General features: G+C 43.2%; 2 protein-coding genes across 4 annotated transcripts in view; one reads left to right on the forward strand and one right to left on the reverse strand.

The window, feature by feature from the left end:
* Positions 1-22,928, forward strand: part of RAB3IP (RAB3A interacting protein) — a 54,128-nt gene that overhangs the window by 3,348 nt on the left and 27,852 nt on the right. The gene's annotated exons all lie outside the window — the stretch shown is intronic.
* Positions 398-21,959, reverse strand: BEST3 (bestrophin 3). 3 transcript variants are annotated; one of them, XM_081928029.1, is made up of 10 exons: positions 18,711-21,957; positions 15,492-15,661; positions 13,437-13,531; positions 12,122-12,355; positions 10,789-10,943; positions 9,759-9,836; positions 8,599-8,751; positions 3,238-3,318; positions 2,289-2,440; positions 398-1,346 (listed from the first exon to the last, which is right to left on the reverse strand). In XM_081928029.1, exons 2-10 carry the CDS (start codon positions 15,641-15,643, stop codon positions 407-409), a joined length of 2,040 nt encoding a protein of 679 aa, XP_081784155.1. In that variant the 5' UTR covers positions 15,644-15,661; positions 18,711-21,957; the 3' UTR covers positions 398-406. The 3 variants fall into 3 exon arrangements, with proteins under 3 accessions (XP_081784155.1, XP_081784156.1, XP_081784157.1); XM_081928030.1 differs by lacking the exon at positions 3,238-3,318 and having other exon boundaries at positions 18,711-21,959; XM_081928031.1 differs by lacking the exons at positions 15,492-15,661; positions 18,711-21,957 and having other exon boundaries at positions 12,122-12,267; positions 13,437-13,525.

A 22,928-nucleotide genomic window follows, 5' to 3' on the forward strand; every position in this document is an offset into this window, starting at 1 on the left:
ACACCCCACCCCACCCTCCATTCTGCCCTTTTAGTGGCATTTCAGTGACGTCTTTATGACGTTTCCGGGTCACTTCTGGGTTTGGTGCAATGGTTGTATACACAGTCGCACACATATTGAATATGCATAAATGGAGCACTTACCTGTATGGTCATCTTACTGTGTACACACACACATACAGCCCCACCTGTATCTCATATTTACCTGTTCAGTTTGAGCTAAATTACTCAGAATAATTAAACCAAGATAGGATTAAATATTTTCAAATTGTATTATCATTATTGAGGCTTTTGGTGAAGCATAATGTTGCCTGCAAGCTGTTGCCTGTCCTGAGGTGAGCTGTTAAAAAATAGATGCCCTGCATGGCATGAGTCAGCAGCACAAGAGCTTGGCGCTCTCCAATTTGTCAGAGGTGCCCTTTATTTTTCTCATTGCTACACTCAACGATATAAAGGATATCAGTTTCTCTAGCATCCACTTGTTCCGGTAAGTGGCTTGTGTCAAATGTATTAGTAGCAGCAGCAGGAGAAGAAGAAGAAGAAGTGGGAGTGCTCTCAGTACTTAAGCTGCCTTCTCCAGGCATTGTCCCAGACTCTGTTGAAAGAGATTCAGTTTTTGTCCTAGGTGCCGCATGGTGAGTGAAAACATCTGGGTATTGCCACATTTGATCATTTGGCAGGTTGCTGGATGTGGTGCTTTGGTGGGTGCGAGGTTCCTTTTCCTGTTTTACACCAGTGGATGAATCCTGTTGCCTGGATCCCATATGAGGTGGTGCAATTTTTGAAGGAGATATGAGCAAATCTGTGGGAGAGCTGTGCAGCGGGGCACAGTGGGTCATCACAGGTCCTTCGGAATCAGTCTCTGACTCACTTTGATTGTCAAAATCTTCTTCTGTCAGGATGTTAATGTCCTTGTTTATTTGTGAATTCAATCTGCCTTCATTTTCAACAACCATCTTTTCAACTGCTGCCGAGTCCATTTTAGCTAGGTTTTCTTCTGCACCAGACTGGTAGCCTGTCTCCAGACCTTCATTCCTGCTGCTTTCTCTAATGACTCCAAGATCCATGCTCCCGTGCCCCCTCTCATGGCTTTTCATGCTGTTTGAGGAGAAATGTCTCCCCCTGGAGTGCATTTCTAGCAACTTGCCAATGTGATGCATTTCGTGAGAGGGGAAGAAAACAGAGTTCTCACTCGACTGCCTTTGGTAGGACCGTCTTGTTGGAGCAGGAGAGCCTTCACGGACACTCAGGAACCGTTTCACTTTTCTCAGCATCGAATGCTGCCTTCTGGGTTTATCGTTATTCCGGGGCCAGTTTTCTCCATGGAGGAACTGGCTATCAGTCAGGCTGCAAGTTGAAACATGAAAGCAGTTATCATCCCTATTGCTAACAATGAACTCAGTCCTTAGCGTGTGGATCCTTATGGGGCCCCATCCACACATGGTGGCATCATCCACGAAGAAAAGGGAGGCAACTTCTGCAAACCCCCCAGGATTTACAGAAGTACAACAAAAGCTTTGGGAGGGGAACTCTATGAGGGGAACATAAAAAAAATTCCCAACCTCAAGGATTGCCTCTCTCCATATAAACCATCTCAGACTCTATGCTCATCATCTGAGGCCCATCTTGGTGTGCCTCCTCCATGTGAGGTCTGAGGGTGGCAACACGAGAACAGGCCTTCTCTGTAGTGGCTCCCCATTTGTAGAATGCTCTCTCCCAGGGAGGTTCGTCTGGTGCCTTCATTATAGGCATGAGACAAAGACGTTCTTCTTCAACCAGGCCTTGGGCTGATTAATGTTCTGCAGGCTTTTAATATGCGTCTGTGGGAAGGGTGGGTTATTGTTCCGCTGATTTGTTTTAGTTATTTACATGTGTCTTCATCTTGTAATAAACTACAATATCTTGTAATTTATTCTGACTGGTAGTCACTGATAGCTTCTTCTAACATGAATTTGCCTACTAGTCACATGGGGCTAAAGGTTGCCTACACTGGATTGGAGGCAACGTTCTCCAGAATACCACTTGCTGGAAGCAACAGTGAGAGAGTGCTGCTGCCCTCATGTGCTTGCCTAGTGACTGGAAACAAGAGACTGCATGAGATAGCAAGAGCTCTGCTGGATCAGACAAAAGAGCTATGTTCTTAATAGTCTGGTATCTTCTATCAAGAATTAGGTATGTCTAAGCCTGAATTCTTTTAGGACTGGGCTGTTAACGATGGAACAAACTGGGCCCATGAGGAACCATTTTGACCCTGTCTTAACTATGGTAGGAGACCGCAGACTTGCGTACCGCATTTCGATGGTGGATCCAAGGAAAGATGGAATACAGGAGTCTGCAGCTGCTAATGTGTAGGGCGGGCGGGCGGAGGAATCATCCCAGTAAATGTCTTTTTTCATTCTGGGTAAATTCATGTGCATTTCATCAACAGCCAGAAGTGAAACCTGGAACAATGGCCGTGAATTAGAAAGCTTGCAATGCAGTTTTAGGCGCAATAAACTCTGACCACAGTCTAGAGAATAGAGAGAACTGCACTATTCATACCCAGAACACCCAACATGACCTGGTCATTAGTTTTTTCCAAGCAGCAGCTCCTTGCACCCTATGACAAAATTATATTGAAACGTGGGCATTTCAGAAGCAATTTGTGAAGTGGTTGCTTTTTGGAGTAGGGCGGATCTGCTCCCACAGGGTGTCTGCAGGCCTTTGAGCATGCATAAAAGAGCTCTCTTCTGGTAGCTTTAAGCTACAATCTGTCCAGACTAGCCAAAACCAGAGGAAAGTGAAACAACCTCAGAGGAGAAAACGCCACCATTGGCCAGAGCACTTCCTAGGGTTTGGAGTACCTGCTGTAGGAAAAATGCATGCATATAAACACTAAAGAGCCATGCAGCCTGACATTTCAGATACTGCAGCAAAAAAATATTTGGAACTCTTGATGATAGCATATTGTAGGGTAATGATGTGTTTCTCCTGTACTTGTGCCAAGAGAACAATCCGCCTCTTAGCTCCGAAATCAGTCACAGCAAAATAAACGAACATGGCAGGCAGTGAAGAGCCTTCAGCAATGTGTTGAAGTGGAGCTTGCGAAGAAGTGTTCGAAATATGTCTGTAGTCTAATCTGTGAAATGTGGGAGGAGGGCATCACGCAATATTATCCATGGCAGAAAATTTAAAAAAAAAATTACATTGCTGCAGAGCTGAAGAAAATAATGGTAAGTGGCAGCAAGAAAAGTCACACCTGCAGATTCCTATCGATGCACCAATTTGTTTCAAAATCATCGTCGTCTTCACCAAATGGGTTGATGAGCTGCTCAGCAACCTGTTATTAGAATTGCACGTATATATAAGTACATCACCAAAAGCTGAAATATCAAAAGATATTTATGCTACAGATTTGTACTAATGCACAGTCCCCTAGAGGGTAAGGACGATGCTTTTGATAGGTGATTGTGCAATCTCCACATTTTCCCAAGTGGATTTTGCAGCATGTGGCACCTGATCTACTGGACTGAGAAATCTGTTGGAGTAGGGGAGGTAAAGTATACAAAGAGGCTGGGTTTTCTTTGATAAATCTGACAGATTCTGCCAGTTACAAAGAGGAATGGGTAGAAGAATCCAAATCCCTCGTCAGTCGTGCTGGGGCTTAATAGACCCAATAAGCACGCGAGACGTAACCGGCTGTGTTCTTAGATAAATAAGGTATACTATTCATAGTATCAAATTATAAATTGCAGCAGAAGTAACTTATAAAGTTCAACAAACGAACAGAGTAGAAGACCCAGTGGATCAGATCATACTTTAGTCAGTTCATGCATAAGGTCCATCTGTGTAATGGTGTCTATTTCATCTGTCTGTTCATAAAGTCCAAAAAATCCACATGAAAGGTTGTTACAGTTCCACAAAATCCTTACACAGAGTCTAGACAAGGATTTCCAGAATAATGGCCTTGTTTCGCCGTCCTGGGCTTCATCAGTACTTAAAGCTCATATGTGATATTACAGGACAGTGGATCTTATGGCATCATAGTATCTGCATGACCAATATCACCTCGAAAGCCCAGCTGCTCATGACTGCGAGAGCGGAAGGTGGGTGGTTCAGGAAGGAAAGTGTTATTTCATTATGTCACTTCCTGGGCTAACATGACGAAAAGGTCTATATTGGGCCTATCTTACCATCCTGTGATGGCAGATTGGCTCAAGGGTGCAGTGGTTCCTAGCACGAACCCAGTGGATTCAAGATGAATTACGATTTTACGAACAATTACCGTATTTTTTGCACCATAACACTCACTTTTTTCCTCCTAAAAAGTAAGGGGAAATGTCTGTGCATGTTATGGAGGGAATGCCTACGGGTGGCATGCCTACAGATTTTCCTCCTCTAAAAGCTACGTGCGTGTTATGGTTGGGGGCGTGTTATAGAGCAAAAAATACGGTATGTATCTAGATGATACAGAAGTAGGACAATGAGACTTGCTATGCTACCCAGCTAGGCAGATATCTGTGAACAAGAAATCACATTGCAGGGCATCCTTAAATGAATGTGGAAGATATAAAGGAGAGTGACTACAAGTGGAAACATTGCGTTGGCTCATCTGCCACAGGCAATGCGGCACATGATATCACAGTCTGAAAAGAAATGCAAACCAGGACAATTAAGTGCTATTTTAGGATTCCTGGATATTAGAACTGAACAGATTAGTGACTAATCCAGGACAACACAAAGCAGGATTAAAAGGGCCTCATGTGAGGGGGACTGTTGTCCTATACATAACAGCAATGACTGGCAGCCAGACAATGATTTCAAATAACCTGTTTTGCAAACTAACTTGTATTCAGTGCCATCAGTAGATGCAAATGTCCCTTTCATCTAAGACTTCATAGAACCTTTATTTTCAGTGAGGATAGAACTCACAGGAGGAGAATGCTTTTATTTTTATGTATCTTTGTTATTTGTAGAGGGAACCTTTGCATAATACCTTTAGAGTTGTGCCGTAACTTCTCCTTCTGGGCTGTGGTGCTTTATGGTTTACTATTTATTTTTGTTATGTTTGCACTTCTTGTTGGTTAACAAATCAACACCATCTTTTTTGCGTTCTTCACACTGTCGTATTAGGCGGACAGTAGCGTGTGTTTTAACATCGTTACCGGGGCCAGCAGCATAATTGCAACAAACCTCTTTTGATAAAAATTGCAGCAGGGGGTGTATTCCTACTTGCGATTTCTCTATGACAAGGTCTGCTTTGTAGGCTTCCAAGGCATGGCTGTACTTGCAAGAAGGACTTGTCATGTAGCTGCCTCGGGACTTTGGGAGACTGGAAGTGCTGCTACTTTCTTAGTTGCATTGTGACATTAGGAAGTTCTTATGATGAAATTGGACTGGGCTGGGATTTTTTATTACTTCCCCCCCACATTGGGGGAAAATATTCCTGCGGGGTGTGGGGGGGTTGGACTAGGTGACTCTTGTGGCCCCTTCCAATGCTACAATTCTATGATTCTATGTCTGATTAAAATGTATAACCTGCCCCATATCTAGGATTTAAGATGTGTGAGAGTTACAGTGTAAACATAACCTACTGGGGAAACCCAGCCAGATGGGCGGGGTATAAATAATAAAATTATTATTACTTCATATGGTAAAATCAGATTAAAACATATGGTCTGATGTTCCTAAATAGGCACCGTTAAAGGATCAATTTTCTCTTGAGGAGGATAGTACCAGAGGGTTACTGTTTTGATGCCGCAATCTGTTTATTTGCTAATGTACAGGTTAAGCAGATATTATCGAGGCACTGAGGAAAAGCAAGTATGTTACTCGTCCCCAGGTACGTCTTCACAACTCTGTGGGCAGGCCCATACTACCTAACAACTCTCACCGGACTCCTGGGAGACAGTGACGTAGCATGGGGGGTGCAGGGGGGCCGGCCGCACCGGGCGCAACATCTGGGGGTTAGGGTTAGGGGGCGCAAATCCACGGGTTAGGGGGCGCAAATTTCTTGCCTTGCCCCGGGTGCTGACAACCCACGCTACGCCACTGCTGGGAGACACCAGTGCTTGCAGCAGTGCCTCTGTGTGCAATGGCTTCTGAAAGAGCCGTCAGATCACGGAGGCCCTGTGTATGTTCAGTACTGATTGCTCCTATTGCTCCTGCCAGGCGTCTACTCTGGCAGGGATGCCGAGCCTGAGGCCCTCTAAATGACTCCCATTTCCTTTCATTATTGGCCATGCTGGCTAGAGCTGATGGAAGTTGGAGACCAACATCAGGGAGTGGCGCACATTCCCCACCCCTGTGCAATGGTAAGGTTTCATCTGATACAGTGGCTGTACCCTTTCGGGGAGACATGAGCTCTTCCACAGCCATGTATGCTTTTGTCTTTCCAGGGATGGTCTATTGCAATGAGGTGTACATGGCATTATGGAGCTCTGGTAAGAGTGGGGAGATGCATATACAGCGGTACCTTGGTTCCCTAAGACTCTCCTCCTGCAAGAGAGGGGAGTGGTTGTGGTCGGGAGCCGGACTCCGCCTCAAGCAGGGGGCGTTAGCCCCCTGCCTCCCATTCACCTGGCTGGCGCCCACGCCCACGCCCAGGCACCCAACCAGGTGCCTGCGAGGGGGCGTGTTTAGCAGCCTAAATTGCTGCGGCGCCAGCTTTCCGGCCTCACTTTCCGGCGTCCCGTCGCGAGTCACCCACCCTCCACTCTCTTAGAGCTCAGGGTCTCAGTTTTCTTTTGGCCTTGCTATGGACCTTAGGTTGGTCGCCCTGGTTGTCCGGGGGGCCTGGTAGGAATTTTTCCATTTGGCATTAGGCTTTTTGGTTTTTTTGCCTACCTCGTAGCAATCGCCACAACTTTCATGGTATTGGTGGGTAGGTTAGGCATTGGAATAAAGTGGTGTGTCGAAGGGCTAGGTGTGGCCATCGCCTGCGCCTTCAATTTTGGGTATTCCGATAAAGGAATCCAACAGTCGTGTATTCTGTCTGATGCCTGCGTGGCGGGAGGCCATGGCACGACCCTCGGTGACATCAGGGGAGAGCTTATGGTTGGATTAGCATCAACAGGCTCCACCTACTGGTGAATAAACCCCCCTGTTTCAGACTCAACCCTCTCTGAGGGGGTGGAGTCAGCTGACGTAAACCAATGCCTAAGCCAATACCTTTTCACTTGCTGTAATCAATAAAGTTGTGGCCTTTTCTTGCCCATTAACCTTATATCATGTCTCGTGTTTTCATTTCACTACGCGGGGATCGGGTCCTCGAACCACAAACGCTTTAGTTCCCAAACACCGAAAACCGAGAAGTAAATGTTCTGGTTTTTGAAAGTTTTTCGGAAGCTGAACGTCCAATTTGGCTGTTGGCTATTGTTTCCGGGGCTCCTGCACCAATCAGAAGCCATGCCTTGGTTTCTGAACATTTTGGAAATCAAACAGACTTCTGGAACGGATTATGTTTGAGAACCAAGGTACCACTGTAATTGGCGCTTTTGTTTTTGCTGTTTATTTTGCGTTTTTGTTTTTGAGGATTTTTTGGTTAAATTATTTTTGTGACTGTGTGGCACCCAGTTCAGCTACTGATTGATTGAATGTGTGAGTGTGGAAATGGATAAAAGCCCCCCATCCAAACAATGACTATCATCAGTGCAAGTAAGAAATACTTTTTATTTTATTTTTATCATCTACAATACTGTCTTATTTATTTTATAGTACAGTACATTGATTATTTCTTTCATTTTATGGATCAATGGTCTTGTTAGGTAGTAAAATTCATGTTAAATTGCTGTTTTAGGGGTTGTTTTTCAAAGTCTGGTACGGATTAATCCGTTTTGCATTACTTTCTATGGGAAAGCATGCTTTGGTTTTGGAACGGATCATTGTAAGAAACATAGCACATTGGATAGCTATATGTTTTTGGTATTACCTAAATCCCGTGCTTTTTTTTTCTTAAAAAAATATTTAGGGGTACTCTCATTTTCCTACTCATATTGAAATACTGCCCCTCAATGAGGCCAAACTTAGATTCACAAAATGTTTCGGGGTATGTGTACCCCTGCGTCCCCCCAGAAAAAAAGGACTGCCTAAATCTCTATGTGATGCTGTATGCTGAATAATTGCTAAGTGTCCCTCTCTATATCCCCTTTACTTTGTAATTGCGTCTATTCAGATTGCAAGCCTGAGAAGCATAGCCGGTGTGCTTTTAAGCTTTATAGAATATTTTTTAAATAGAAAAAAGCAGTCTGAATATCATTGTTACTTTATCTTAGCCTAGCTTGGACTATGAGACATGGATGCCAGATATGATGCTGTTGGCTGAGCTTCATGAAACACAGTGGGCTGTGTCCAGTGGTGACCTCGTGTGACCACAATGGACTTCTATCTGAGTGACAGGACAGACTTTCCAGAGCAGATTTTCCAGAGCAGATTTGCAAGGGAATGGGAGAGGGGAATGGGGGGGGGGAGGGAAGGAGAGGAGCAATAAAAGTATAGATAGCTTTTTAAAGGGGCCCTTTACTTCCATTGACTTGGCTGGAATAAATCTTACTCACTGAATCTGAACAAACAAATCACAAGAAAATTCCGAACACACTGGAAAACTATAGTAGCGATTTACCTTTAGCCATCCTGCATAGAAGAAAAACTGTAACAATGTGAAGATAGGAATGTAAAGATCTAAATCATGACCTGGATAGTTTTGTTCAGGGTCCAAAAACTGACGTCCTATCAGGCACGTGAAGAAGAAGGTGTAGACAGCAAGTGTTACAACCTGAAATGAATTAAGGCCACATTAAGCTACTGCTATGGATATAATAAGGCAAAGGTAAAAGGTAAAGGACCCCTGGATGGTTAAGTCCATTCAAAGGCAACTATGGAGTGCAGAGCTCATCTCACTTTCAGGCTGAGGGAGCCAGCGTTTGTCCACAGATAGCTTTCTGGGTCACGTGGCCAGCATGACTAAGTCGCTTCTGGCACAACGGAACACCATGATGGAAGCTGGAGCGCATAGACTCTATGATTCTATGATTCTATGAAATGCTGTTTACCTTCCCACTGCAGTGGTATCTATTTATCTACTTGCACTGCTTTCGAACTGCTAGGTTGGCAGGAGCTGGAACAGAGCAACAGGAGCTTACCCTGTCACATGGATTTGAACTGCCGACTTTCAAATCAGCAAGCTCAAGAGGCTCAGTGGTTTAGACCACAGCACCACCTGCATCCCTATTACGGATATAATTACTGTATAAGAGGTGTGCCATATATATATATATATATATATATATATATATATATATATATAGACCTACACAGTGAACGTGCAAAGTTCTGTTGGCCACCTACAGTGCAATACATTCTCATGCAAGATGATACAAATGTGATATGGCAGTGGGAGAGCAGTTCCAAGTTGGGCTGTTAGGGTTTGGTCTTTATTCAGTCTCCAGTTCCACCTCAGCCCTAAGAAGTGAATAAACCAGAATGGGAAACCTGTGGTCCTCCAGAAGTTGCTGGACTCCAACTACCACCATCCTTGGTTATTGGGCAAACTGGCTGGGGCTTCTGGGAGTTGGAGTCCAGCAACATCTAGAAGGCCACAGGATCCCCATTCATGGAATCAACTATTTGTGAAAGCAGGAGGAGGTGGAGGGAGAAACACAAACTTTTCAGGCTTCGAATATACACTACATTTAAGTTTAAACTTTTCAGCACCCCAAGATCCATCTCTACCCACCATTCAACATCGTTTCTGTATATTGGCAAAAGGTTTCACTTAGATACCTGTGTGTACACTAGGGGAATTCCAACCCAGTCATAACCAAATAGCAGGCTACACCATGATCGATAACGATTCATCTCCTAAGTGGAAAACAAACAAACACAAAGTTGATGTGGTCATTGAAGAGAATGACTTCATTCTTATTATTATTAGCATGGTGGAGCTTGGTAATAATAGTGATGTAACAGACTCTCTGGCTGCAATTGGTTTAACTGATGTGATGTCACAGAGTAGCAGAGTAGGATTGGTTTAGGCAGTGGATTGCCTAGGGGGATGGTAGATCTTAGAGCTAGAACCCTAAGGCTGGAACCTTAAAGCCAAATAGTAACATTTTATGAAATGAACAGTGCATTCTATACATGTCTACTCAGAAGTAAGCCCCCTTGAATTCAATGAGGCTTGCTCCATCGAGGTATATGTGGATAGGATTGCAGCCTGAACTATGAATTATATCCTGGATTTTTCAGATGAATTTTAAATCATATCATTGCTACAGGCCAGAGGAGGTCACTTGCGTATGGCAGCTGACAATATAACACTGTATTTTTGGAACACACCTTTCATGTTTCCTGGGGCCAGGAACAGCAATTTTAATGTCTTACAAAGTCCTAGAATGACACTACTATGAGGGCATTGTGGGAAATTAAAATGGCGGCTCCCAGACCCAATTGCCTAGTACTGCTGTTAGGCAAGCCAGAGGAGACTCGCCAACATAGGAGGAGAATCACTAGTGGGCACTTTGTCTGCCCCACACTCAAGCCTGACAGCAGCCCTGTAATAGGCTACAAATGCAATGAAAATAAGGCATTCAAAATGCGAACCAATGGAAGGGTAGGATGTGAAGATGCCTTGCCTGGGGTGTCATCTGATCTAGGGCTGGCCTTGATGTACTGTAGTGTAGGCTGAAACCCAGTCACTATGGTATAATGGAAAGGGAAGAGACAGGCCTATGGTTTATATACGTAAAACAGGCATGTTTAAGAAAGAGCACATCTCACCCCCTATGGCGTTATGCTGTGTTGGCTTACTTACGATCAAAAGGGTCTGCAAGTCTACACTGTCTCTGATCCTTCCATCCTGTCGTGCTTTTGCTGCCAAATTTCCAAACCAGACAAAGGGGACCCAGTATTTAAGGTGGGGAGATTTAAGTTCATCAAATATTTTCCTTTCCTCTGGTGTCATAAAACCTGTTTATAAAGAAATAGAGTTGGCTTTGGATCTCCTATATATGTTCAGAAAGCGCATCCTCTGAAGCACGTGACCCCAAACAACCTTACTCATTTCTGCTTATACTTATGTATTATTAAAAGGATGACCATAAACCCCTTCATACAATCAAACGTTATGTCTAAAACAAGGGTGACGAATCGGCTCTTGGAGCAGTTTTATATAACCTTCAATGGCCCAACCAAATTGTAGCCAAGGTGAATTTAAAAAAACAAAAAACTGTCAGTTTCACCTGAAAGAAAGAGAAGCAACAGCTCATGCTGTGTACTGCATATATATGGTGGTCCCAAACCACCTTTAGGGTTGGTCTGGAGGCAGCAGTTGGTGCAGAATGCAGTGGCGTAGCGTGGGGGGTGCAGGGGGGGCCGGCCGCACCGGGCGCATCATCTGGGGGTTAGGGTTAGGGGGCGCAAATCCACGGGTTAGGGGGTGCAAATTACTTGCCTTGCCCCGGGTGCTGACAACCCACCCTACGCCACAGGCAGAATGTGGAGGATAGCAGTGACATGCGGCGAATTTTTTTGTAGGGGAACAGTTAGAGCCAGAGATATCAGCTTCTGAGGCCATTTTCTTTGGGGGGGGGTTTGTTGTGTGTGTGAGCATCACGCCTTCCTCCCTAAGCTGGGCAGAAGCTTCCTTGGCTTTGGGAAGGAGGTGCCTGGCCTCTGACAGAAACTCTAACGATGGGTTTCTACCATTTTGAATCTAAGCTCTTAAAGTCAAACTGAACCTGCTTGTGGAATCCCATTTCCTATAATGCTACATTTAGCATGATTGTCATGGTTCATGCATCACCCTAAGTACTTACTAACTGGAAAAGCAACTCCCAGGATAAGGACGGAAGTGATGCTTCTCTTTCTGATGATGTGGCCCCAGTGGTGTAGCGTGGGGGATGCAGGGGGGGCCAGCCGCACCAGGCGCAACATCTGGGGGTTAGGGTTAGGGGGCACAAATCCATGGGTTAGGGGGCACAAATTACTTGCCTTGCCCCGGGTGCTGACAACCCACGCTACGCCACTGTTTGGCTCTGTGCCTTGTCTATATATATGCTTTTGATACGTCAAAAGATTCTGCCCCTGCTCAGTTATGACCACATGTGACATGGCTGAGATGGAGAAGAAAAGAAATGGACAAATACCTCCTTCTACCACGTGGTCCATTGTTGGAAATCGCTTATAGACAGCTGTGCTCACTGAACGGAAGATGAGGACGGACGTTAAATTCACGTAACGTATTAGAGTTCTTCTGAGCAAGCGGCCGTGCTCGTCTCTCCCCTGGATAGTACTGGAGATCAAGAGCATAAGTCTGTCTGGCCACGGCAGATTTACAAACTGATTCCACCAACGGTTCACCACCAAAGTAACATAGAAGCCTGGAGATTTTGAAAGATCCCGATTCACATTTGTTGCTGCAAATCATCACATAGCTCTGGCTCTTCTAAAAAATGTGCGCAGTTAAAATATACACCTAGGCTTACAACAACTCCGTCATGGAAAGCGCTGGGGCCTATAACTCAGTAGTGGGGAACTTGTGGCTCTCCAGTTGCTTCTGGACTCCCACCCATCCTAGTCAGGATGCACAATGGTTAGGACTGATGGGAGTTGCAGTCTAGTAACATCTGGAGGCAGGGGTGCCAACTTGAATAAAATATGGGGGGGGGGAGAAGCCCTGCCATGCATAATTGATCACAAGATGTGGCACACACACACCATTTGAATGGCAATGTCCATCAACTTTAGGTGGGGCGGGCCCTTCAAATATTTTATTGGGAGGATTGAAAGCACCTCAGCCCCTAGGAGTTGGCTCCTATGTGTGGAGGACCAAAGGAGGTTTTCCACCACTGCTGTAGCTCTTTTGTGAAGTCAGATTTCTTGACGGGAGTATTCAACAGGAAAATATCACGACAGAGCAGCAAGTGCATTCCTACTCCCACGCCACAATTCAAGGTGCACAGCACCCAAGACCTGCCACATTATTTTGGCCACAGAGGCAGAAAATTCCACAAGCACTTCCCCTCCTTCTCCTCCTCCCAAGCAGTAAAAATACAATCCTAATAATTTAAATAAGTAACAATTCACTGCCTTTTCATGATACCCTAAAGCAACTACCTGGAGTGGATGCTACACACTGCCAGCCCTGGTAAATGGGGAGAAACTAGTGCTAGCATGTCTCCCGTCCTCAGGCTGGTACTGACATTGTGATCGTACCAGCATCAGAGCAGCTTGTGAACTGAGCTGCCTACTGGCTGTACACCCCTGGTGCATATGATGTGCAGTTAATATTGTTAAACAGTTTGGGAGTAAGAAATCTGGGCCAATCTACTATGACTCACCCAGAGATCTATCCAGTAGATCCCAAACGCCTTCCTGCCCATCCCTGCTTCTAGGTTAGTAGTGAAGTCCTAAACGAAGTCATGGTAATTATGGGATATATATATATATGTAGATACTCACCAAGCACAAAAGTAACTGGGATTTGTTCTGCATATTTGTCACAATAAATGGCCAGTTTTTCAAAGTATCGTTTCTGGCTACCAGTAAGAAAAAATCTGCAAGGACAAAAGAAAAAAAAAAGGGGGGGGGGAGATATTAGTTTTTCAAATTAGTTTCTTATAAAGAGGATATTAATTCCATATTAAGAATATAATATGAGCAAGCCGGAATACTAGTATTAATAGTCATATTTACTGCATAGGAGGTGATAAGGAAGCTCGTCTGTGTGTTTCACAATTATGACAAAAGCCACTGCTCCGAGACTGACAAGTGAATGGAAAAATCTCAGATATGCAGAATGAAATGCATTATACAACTATTATTCCAGGCATATAACTCATTGGGTCATGCTTCTCAGCAGACATGTATAGGCTTTTCCCTGCTTAGCCAAGTGGGTGAAAATGAGAAATATTCAGTGCATTATCACAATATTTCTACAACAACACAATTCTGTATAACGGTAATAATACAGCCCATTAAAAACAGATCTGATTATATAATCCATGGTGGGAAAGGGGGAATCAATCAAACAATGGCCATAACAGCTTATGCAGGTTGTGAATCTTGGAGGTTGTGAAAGATGCAAACTCTAAATCCACATCAGCACCCAGATCAAACTATGCAGATTGCTTCTAAATGACTCTCATTAATATTCAGGATATTCCCCAAAAGATCTATAACAAGACAAAATTGGCTAGATTGCACTCCCCCCTTTTTATTCATTTATAAACACAGTTTTACACCACCTTTCAGTCCTAACTAGGGCCCCCTGTGGCAGTGAACAAGAAGATGACAACAAAATTAAAATTCAACAACAAAATTACAACAGAAAATTACAGATCAAACAAGAGCACAGTAAATGAAAAACCATTGCAACCATAAAACATTTTTGCTGCCTGCCTAAATGTCATCAGAGATGGGGCCAGTCTAATGTCCCTGGAGAAGCTGTCATGTGATCCAGCTCTGAAGAAACCCAAAGCTCTGGCCAAGGACACCTCAGGAAGCAACCCACACTCAAAGCTCTACTTGCAGAAATTTGATAGGAAAAACCATCGCAAGACATAAATGGGCCTGTTTTTGCTAGAATGTATTACTAATTGGGGGAGGGGAGGCTATAGCTCTCCTATTGACATATTGTTATAATTGAGTATTTGTCTTCATAAAGGGATGTAGCTTTGTTTTCACAACACTTTTGCTGTTGAATATCAGAGACTTTTCCATGTCATTGTCAGCCACTGTAGGAGTGACTCCCAAGATAACTGCAAGGCAATCAGCTTCCTGATTGGAACAGGAGGCATGGGGGATGCACAAGAGATCCTGGACCATGTATGCTCTTGCTGAAGCCAAGCAGGTTTGAGTCAGGTCAGTGCCTGGATGGGTAGACCCTGGGAAACCACTTCTACGCTGTCTCAGGTTCCATGAGAAAAGTAGGATATACATTTAAGAAGATTAAATAAATAGTGATATTGCATAGCTCCTTCCGTAGAGCTTGTGGATCCTAGTGGATTGTGTCATAGTCATGTTTCTTCAAGTCTTTCTTCAAGTACCAATCTTTATGTGGCCTAGATAGCACCATCCTTCTACAAGAAGATACAAGCAGACCTGGGGGAAATTCAGGTTTGGAGAATTCCTTGTGGAGGAGAACAAGCCCATGTATTCGTGGCAAGGGAATAGTTCAGGCCACAGATCACTTGAGTGCTGGTGAGGGGGATGGGAGTCATAAAACTAGGAGGTGTGGGTAATCTTTCACCCTCCAGATGTTGCTTGATGACAACTCCCATCATCCTTCACCATGGTTGGCCATGATGGCTTGAGCTGATAGGACTCCCAACAACATTTGGAGGGCTACACATCCCTGGAACAGAGTATCTTGAGAAAGGGCAGGATTGGCTACAACTGCATCCTGAACAGAAAACAACATACTGAAACGTTTTGTTGCAGATCCCTCCATCATTATCCAAGGAAAGATTGCAATACGGAGTTTTTCACGAGGTGGAAAAAACAACAACCCAGTACCTGTATAATAGACTTATTGCAGTGTAGAGAAAAGCAAAGAGCAAAAATTCTCTGTAAAGCAGTTTGTAGATGCTTCCTTTCCACTTGAGAAGCAATCTGTGGAACCCAAAGAAAGTGGCATTTGCTACTTTGCTAGAGTATGTGACTGTCATCGCCTCTGCTGGTTGCTCCTGGGAAAATGGAAAGACAAAACACAACAGGTAACCCGTATAATTTTTATTTAATTATTTGCATATTAATCCACACTATCATTAAAAAAATATACACCAAGGTGGTATACTACATATAAGAATGCAATCAGAAAAAGCATCCATAAAATGCTATTATAAGATCGAGAAAGCATCATTGGTTAAAAAAGGGGTCTGAAAGAAGATAGGAGTGGGTCCCACCAAACATCTACTGGTAAGATGTTCCACAGGCCACACTAATGCCTCCTTCCACTCCCTAGTGAAGGATAATTGAAACTCAGGGGTGTGGGGGACTACCACACTTGCCCCATCGGAAGATCTCAGTACATGTGGTAGCGTTGAAGGGATCAGATGATTCTTTAAGTAATCTGGGCCTAAGCTGACTAGGGTTTTGTGAATTAACGCAAGCACCTTGAACCTGGTTGCGTAGCAAATCAGCAACCAGCACATCTCTCTCAGCAGAGTTACTGAGCGGAGTAACTTGTTGCCAGTAAGCTACTCCTGTGAACAGTCTGGCAGCTTCATTTTGCCCTGGTTGAAACTTTTGGAAGGGATACAGGGGTAGACCCACGTAAAGCGTGTTACAGTAATCAAGCCTTGAGGTTACCAGTGCATGGGCCATTGTGGTCAGGCTCTTGTAGTCCGTAAATAGTTGCAGCTGGCATACCAGCAGGAACTGGTAAAAAGCACTCCTGGTCATGGAGGTCACTTGGGCCTCTTGTGACAGAGGTGGCTCAAGGTGTACCCACAGACTGCATCCCTGCTCCTTCAGAGGAAGTGCAACCCCACCCAGAACAGGAAATCCAGCTGTCTCCTGGCTCTGGGAACTACTCATCCATCAGGCCCCTCTTTCCAGGATTTAAGCTCAGTTTTTTTTTACGTACAATATCAACTTGGACATACAGCATCACAGCAGCCACTACAAGGAACAGTGTTACCAGAGTATTCACAGCATGTACAATCTGGATGCCTGCTGTGATTTCCACAGACATAGCCTACATTTTCCCAAGCTACGTAGCTCCAAGGGATAACAATATGCTGTAAATTATGAATTCTGTAAGAGACACCGGATCCTGCAATTGTGTGGCAACCCTGCTAATAGACAGGATATAGTCTACGTAACACAAGCTGTTCTAACGCCAATCTAACATTTAATTAGCAATGATGCTGCAGTGAGCATAGAAATACCAATAGACCCTCTGGACCTTTACTGGGGTTTCAACATGCTGCTTAGAATGCAGCTTTCCATCCTCCGGGTAGACTCAGCAGTAGGAGACGTGTTTCCCAACCCAGGCAAATGTTCCAACTGATGGACTATATGCAACTGGCGGAGATGACTGGCAGAATTCGAGACCTGGGAGAAGAAAGGACCGAAGAAGATTGGAAGAAATTTAAGATTTACCTACAGAAATATTGTGATTTAGTGGAATGTTAAGAAGGATGCTTGGTTATAAATAATTGGCCATCACTAAACTGGATCAGAATTTGATGATAAGTGAGATTAAGAGTAACAAAATCTGTAGGAGAACTATTATATTGTATTTAAATGAGTGGTTATAAAATTGCAAATAAGATGATAATTTGCTTGAAAAAACTTATTAATGATGTAAGTGGGAGCGGGAGACGTGAGGAAGTCTAAAGATGTTATGAAATTTTGTAAAAACAAAGCAATGCTGTTTATTACTTTTGTATTTCTTTTATTAAAAACTCCAATAAATATTTATAAAAAAACAACAACAAATGTTCCATTAGTGCAGGGGTGACCAACTCTCTAGAGACTGCCATCTACTCGCAGAGTTAAAAACTGGCAGTGATCTACCCCCTTTCTTGGGGGTACAGGTCAAAATTGTTGAGCTTTTTTTAGGGGAGCCATAGTTGTTCAGCTTCTTTGGGGGGAGCCAATGATTTACCACTGGTCTACTGCAGACATCCAGTGATCTACCGGTAGATCACAATCTGCCTGTTGGACATGCCTGCATTAGTGAAACATTTTCAAAGCACTGATTAAGCCAGTTGGGATCCAAAGTAGCAAAAGGCATTAGTTGCAATGTTATTGGCAGTATGCATTGGCCGTGTTTAAGAAACCACCTAACAAAGACATGAGCTGCAATCTGGCTTTACTGAAAATGGTGGAATTTAGGCTGTGTGGTGTAGTGGTTGAGAGCGGTAGTCTTGTAATCTGGGGAACCGGGTTCTCGTCTCTGCTCCTCCACATGCAGCTGCTGGGTGACCTTGGGCCAGTCACACTTCTTTGAAGTCTCTCAGCCCCACTCACCTCACAGAGTGTTTGTTGTGGGGGAGGAAGGGAAAGGAGAATGTTAGCCGCTTTGAGACTCCTTAAAGGGAGTGAAAGGCGGGATATCAAATCCAAACTCTTCTTCTTCTTCTTCTAATCCCCTAAACACTTAACCTGGGAAATTCAAGGGGATTTACTTGCATGCAGACTTGCATGGTTTTATTAGCCACACATAATGGATAATGGGATTGTACATTAGCCTCCAAACCATATTATTTATTCAATTTATAACTCAAACTTTTCATTTTTTTAAAAAATAATAATAGATTTTTAAAACTCATATTGGAAAGGAGTATTAATCCCACCTCTATTCATCATTTCCCCTTTGAGGCCCTTCCATGACACCCTCCCAAGAAACAAGCTCATGTAAATTGATCATGCAAGCTTTTAAAAAAGTATTAAATAATCACAAACAGACAATAATCTCCCCATCGTGAAAAGCAACCACCAAATGCCTCTACACTCAGTACTTTTAATGCAACTATAAATAACTGCTGTGGGTTTTGTGTGTGCTGTACAGTAACTGTGTATCCTAGAATTGCAAGTGTAAATAAAACACCTTAAGAACATCAATCACATGCAGGCATAAGAAAGGCTACAGCATGACTGGCCGAGGTAAATGAGGCTTTGCTGCATGTTTAAAAAACGTAATTTATTTTCCCCCAAAATATTTGTTCAAGTGTTAACTCAGGTTAACTCAAGCACGGAGAGATATCAAAATAAAAATCGACTAACCTGCTCTCCCGATGAGATCACTCAAGCACAGAGATGATGATCTGAGGCCTTCTGCGCTCCCCAAGCGTGGGAGCATTCAGGTCACTTTGTTTCCCTCTCCACCTTAGGCACACAGCCTATCAGGGCTTTAATTGCTCCCTGGAGTCCTCACCATAGCGGACTGACAAGCACAGGGGTTAACGTGTCTTTCCACTTCTGGAAGCCTGTTTTTGCCAAGTTCTCTACTGCTGTCAGCTACAACAGGGAACAAACGCAAGCAGCAGCAGCTGCTGATCTGGCTCTTTTCTAATCTATAATTATCACTCCACTTGTTATCCAAAGGAGGACCCCCTTTGGTCTGAATGCAGAACCAACCGTGGGCATGATTTGCCATGATGTTTTTTCAGCTTGGATTCCCGCCCCCCCCTTTCTGCCATCTGCCTAGTGCAGAAGAAGTAAAGAACCACTTCAAAAAACAGGAGCCTGCTTCTTTTAAAGTGCTACAGAGCTACCTTAACGGCTCCGCAAAGTTCAAAAACTTGTGCAATTTGGTGAAGGAGAATTGGATCAATAAATAGGTATTGCTTTGCCTGCTTGCTTTCTTCTGAAGGCAATCTGTCTGTGCCTGTTTCCAGTGGTTTCTGAGATCAGGAGAATCATTACAAAAATAATGTGATTAATCTGAAGATTAGGAAGATGTATGAGGTCTTTGGATTCTGGGCTTTTAAAAAATCCTAAATCATGTTAGCAGAAAATAGGGGGGGAAAGTCAATTAGAATAAATTATGCACATTGAACATGTCATTTGTGAGTGTGTTTTATGTAACCTGACTCATGATGTGAATATGCTTTGTTTTGGTGGCCCAGGGTTCTTGGTGGGAAAATTAGGAATTCTGTGATGCGTTTTTTCTCTCCTCCACAGCCTACAAGATGAGGAAAGTAGGGGTCTGACTGGTGGGGCAGGAGGCTTGCTCATTCCTTGGAAACAAGTGGAACTAGTGAGAAGTAGTGGCTCAGGGAATTTATTTGGGGCTTGAAGGGACCAATGTCTGGAATGCAGAGTAGAATTAGTTAACATAAATAATACGACATGGTAGATATGTGAGATGAATGAATCAGGACTTAAGTCTGACATGTGATGAAATGGTTGCATTATTGACCGAGTTTTTTAGGCTTTGCTAGTGACATTGTTCTCGACTATTTTTCCAGTACTCAGAGATACCATAGTTTATTCTGATACATCAATTCAGTAGTTCATTCAGGTTTTCCACTTAATAAACATATAGGCCATCAGCAAGAACTATGGATGGATGAATCTGCCAGTTTCCCCCATTTCTTATGTTCCTACTCTTAGATTCAGTTCTCCACATTTTTGCAGTACTATCCAATTTAAAAAACAAAACAAAACTTAACGAAAATTCACCAGCATTTCAGTGTGTATGTCCCCTGATGAGAATTTTTTTGTATGCACCTAAACACGTTACAGGCAATTTCCTTTAATATATGCATATTTGTATAGTAATTTCACTAATACATGCATTTCTTTCTCCATACAGTGGTACCTCAGGTTAAGTACTTAATTCGTTCCGGAGGTCCGTTCTTAACCTGAAACTGTTCTTAACCTGAAGACCACTTTAGCTAATGGGGCCTCCCACTGCTGCCGTGCCGCCGGAGCACGATTTCTGTTCTCATCCTGAAGCAAAGTTCTTAACCTGAAGCACTATTTCTGGGTTAGCAGAGTCTGTAACCTGAAGCGTATGTAACCTGAGGTACCACTGTATTCACTTTCTCCATATTCACTTTCTTCATGTTCAAGCATTTTTGTACATGTTGTTGGGTGGCAGAACTGCATCAAGTGTGAATTTCAAAGGCTAGCTGGGTTTCAGTCTGAGTGTTGGTTCAAGAAGTGTGAAACAGGTAGTTTCTCATTGACCATACAAACAAAACTGAATTTTGCCTCCATACCAAATAAGAACCTTTCTACAGTCGTACCTTGGAAGTCGAACAGAATGTGTTCCGGAAGTTCGTTTGACTTCCAAAACGTTTGGAAACCAAAGTGCAGCTTCTGATTGGCTGCAGGAAGCTCCTGCAAGCGTATGTAACCTGAGGTACATTCGGCTTTTAAAAATAGTTTGTAAACTGGACATTCGGCTTCCAAAAATAGTTCGCAAACTGGAACACTCCTGCATTTGTGTTTGGGAGCCAAAACATTCAAGAACAAGGCTGTTCGAAAACCAAGGTACGACTGTACTCGGGCACTTCAGTCTGTGTGAGTGATCTTGTGTGTGTAGATTGGCTGTGTACAAAGGATTGCTATAGAAGGGGCAATTGTACCTTGCACTCAGGGGCAGAGAACCTATGGTCTTCCAGTTCTTATTGGACTACAACTCCCATCATCCATGGTCACCGTCTATGCTGACGGGCGTTGAAATCCAGCAGCATTTGGAGGGCAACAGGTTCTCCAAGCCTGCCTTGTTTAGTACCTGGGATGAATTTGCAAAGCTCAACTCTGCACTGACAGTACCTCTTAGGAGGGAAGAACAGGGAATCAAGACGCTCCATCTTTGCCAGCGATCAAAAGATCAGCACTTTTACAACTGCTAGCACTGCTAACATTTTAGATGCTAATGGGTATTCAGTGAGTGCAGCAGTAGGTACCCCGATCCTCTGCTGGATTGGGGCCATGGCCTTTTTGCTCAGGGGCACCAGCTGCTTGCTCAGTTCTTGGCAGTGTCTAGGAAAACACTGGCTGCGAAGAGCAGACATTTCCCTTTCCAGACAGAACAAAAGCCTGCCAGAAATGTGTGAGCAAATGGGGAGAGGATTTACTTAGATGTATATGTGTTTAGGATCCTATCCAGGCATTGTTATCAACCACTTACTCCAGTATGGGGATACTTCAATAGTTTGTTGACAATGCAGTACTTCAGGTATGCTGCGAACATTCAAACTACAATCTTAAAACTGACTTGTAGAGAATTTGCACTATTTACCTTAGTAGAGTTTATTATTTCTGAGTAAATATACACAGGATTGAACTGTAAATTTCCAAGATTTATACTACTCTCATACTGATAGCACGCAAATATAAATAAACACAGCCACAGCAATATTTGAGTTTTAACAAGTCTTGAGAATAAGGGAGTTTTTCTATCTTGGGTTGATTCCTAAATGAAGTCTTACCTCAAAGGAAGCTCTAGTCTGCAATTGTGAATGCACTAATGTCTTTTCAGTGCCATGTAAATTTCTCTTTATTTTCTAACACCGTTTAAATTTTTATTATGTTGTTATTTAGTTCTCTGATAGGTTTTACTTCTTTGCTTTCTACTTTAATTGTTATGATGCTGTGGTGTTTTATTTGCTTGTTCTAAGTGATCTATTTGACTTTAAAGCTATCTGATTTTAAAGCTGTGCTTTTGCTGAGGCATCTAATTATAAGCCTGCATTTTTATCAAAGCTTATATATTTCAATCAAGGCTTGTATTTTAAAATGAGCTTAAAAAGGATTTTCAAATGTTTCATGCCAGGCAGAAAACCTTGGCTATCCTCCTAGATAAGTGCCCCCCCTTGATTTATAGCAGGAAAAACAATTCTCAAAGTCATAAAAAAAAGGGAATTACATACACTGCCCTTGCAGGTTGAGAAAACACAATTAGGAATGGGCAAATAGTAAAATGATACCTTCGGCCTCTCGTTAAACCTTGAGCTAAATTTTCAAAAGCCAGGAGCAAATGGGGAAAAACATCTAGCTGACAGAAAGAGCATTTTTAGGAAATCTTCTAAAGCTGTTTCTTTCTTAAACTGAGAGAGTTAAAAAGGGCAATAAATGTTGGGAAAGGCAACTGGCTTGGCTGGAGAAGAAGAAGCTTCTTCCTATTTTATTTTGAGGCTGGAAAGGAGGGTGAAAGGGGGAGGTGTAAACTAAAGAGGCTTCTTTAAAGCTGTTTTTTACTGAGTTCCTTTTTACTTTACAAAGGTTTTATTCTTTTAAAAGGCTACCTATGATAATGTATGAAATATATTAGCTTAAATATATTGGCTTAAATGTAATTATGCAAAGGATTTAAGAAATGCTAGATTCTTAGAGTCATATTGCAATAGGAGACCAGAGGGGCAAATGAGCCTAGCCCCCCTTGCCAGACAGGAGACGCCATCGAACACTCCTGATATATAGTTGTCAGGCATTTGTTTAAAAGACCCTCAAATGAAGGAGATATTTCAATGATGATTAACTCAAGAT

Source organism: Podarcis melisellensis (genome assembly GCF_964234715.1).
Source record: "Podarcis melisellensis genome assembly, chromosome: 10".
Lineage (NCBI taxonomy): Eukaryota > Metazoa > Chordata > Lepidosauria > Squamata > Lacertidae > Podarcis > Podarcis melisellensis.

Bases quoted from the DNA above. Each gene is read 5' to 3' on its own strand.
- BEST3 (XM_081928029.1), bottom strand. From the start codon at position 15,643: ATGACAGTCACATACTCTAGCAAAGTAGCAAATGCCACTTTCTTTGGG. The intron at 13,532-15,491 runs GTACTGGGTTGT...TTGTCCTTGCAG, and splicing joins GCAATAAGTCTATTATACAG to ATTTTTTCTTACTGGTAGCC. The intron at 12,356-13,436 runs GTGAGTATCTAC...CAAAATCTCCAG, and splicing joins CCCAGTTACTTTTGTGCTTG to GCTTCTATGTTACTTTGGTG.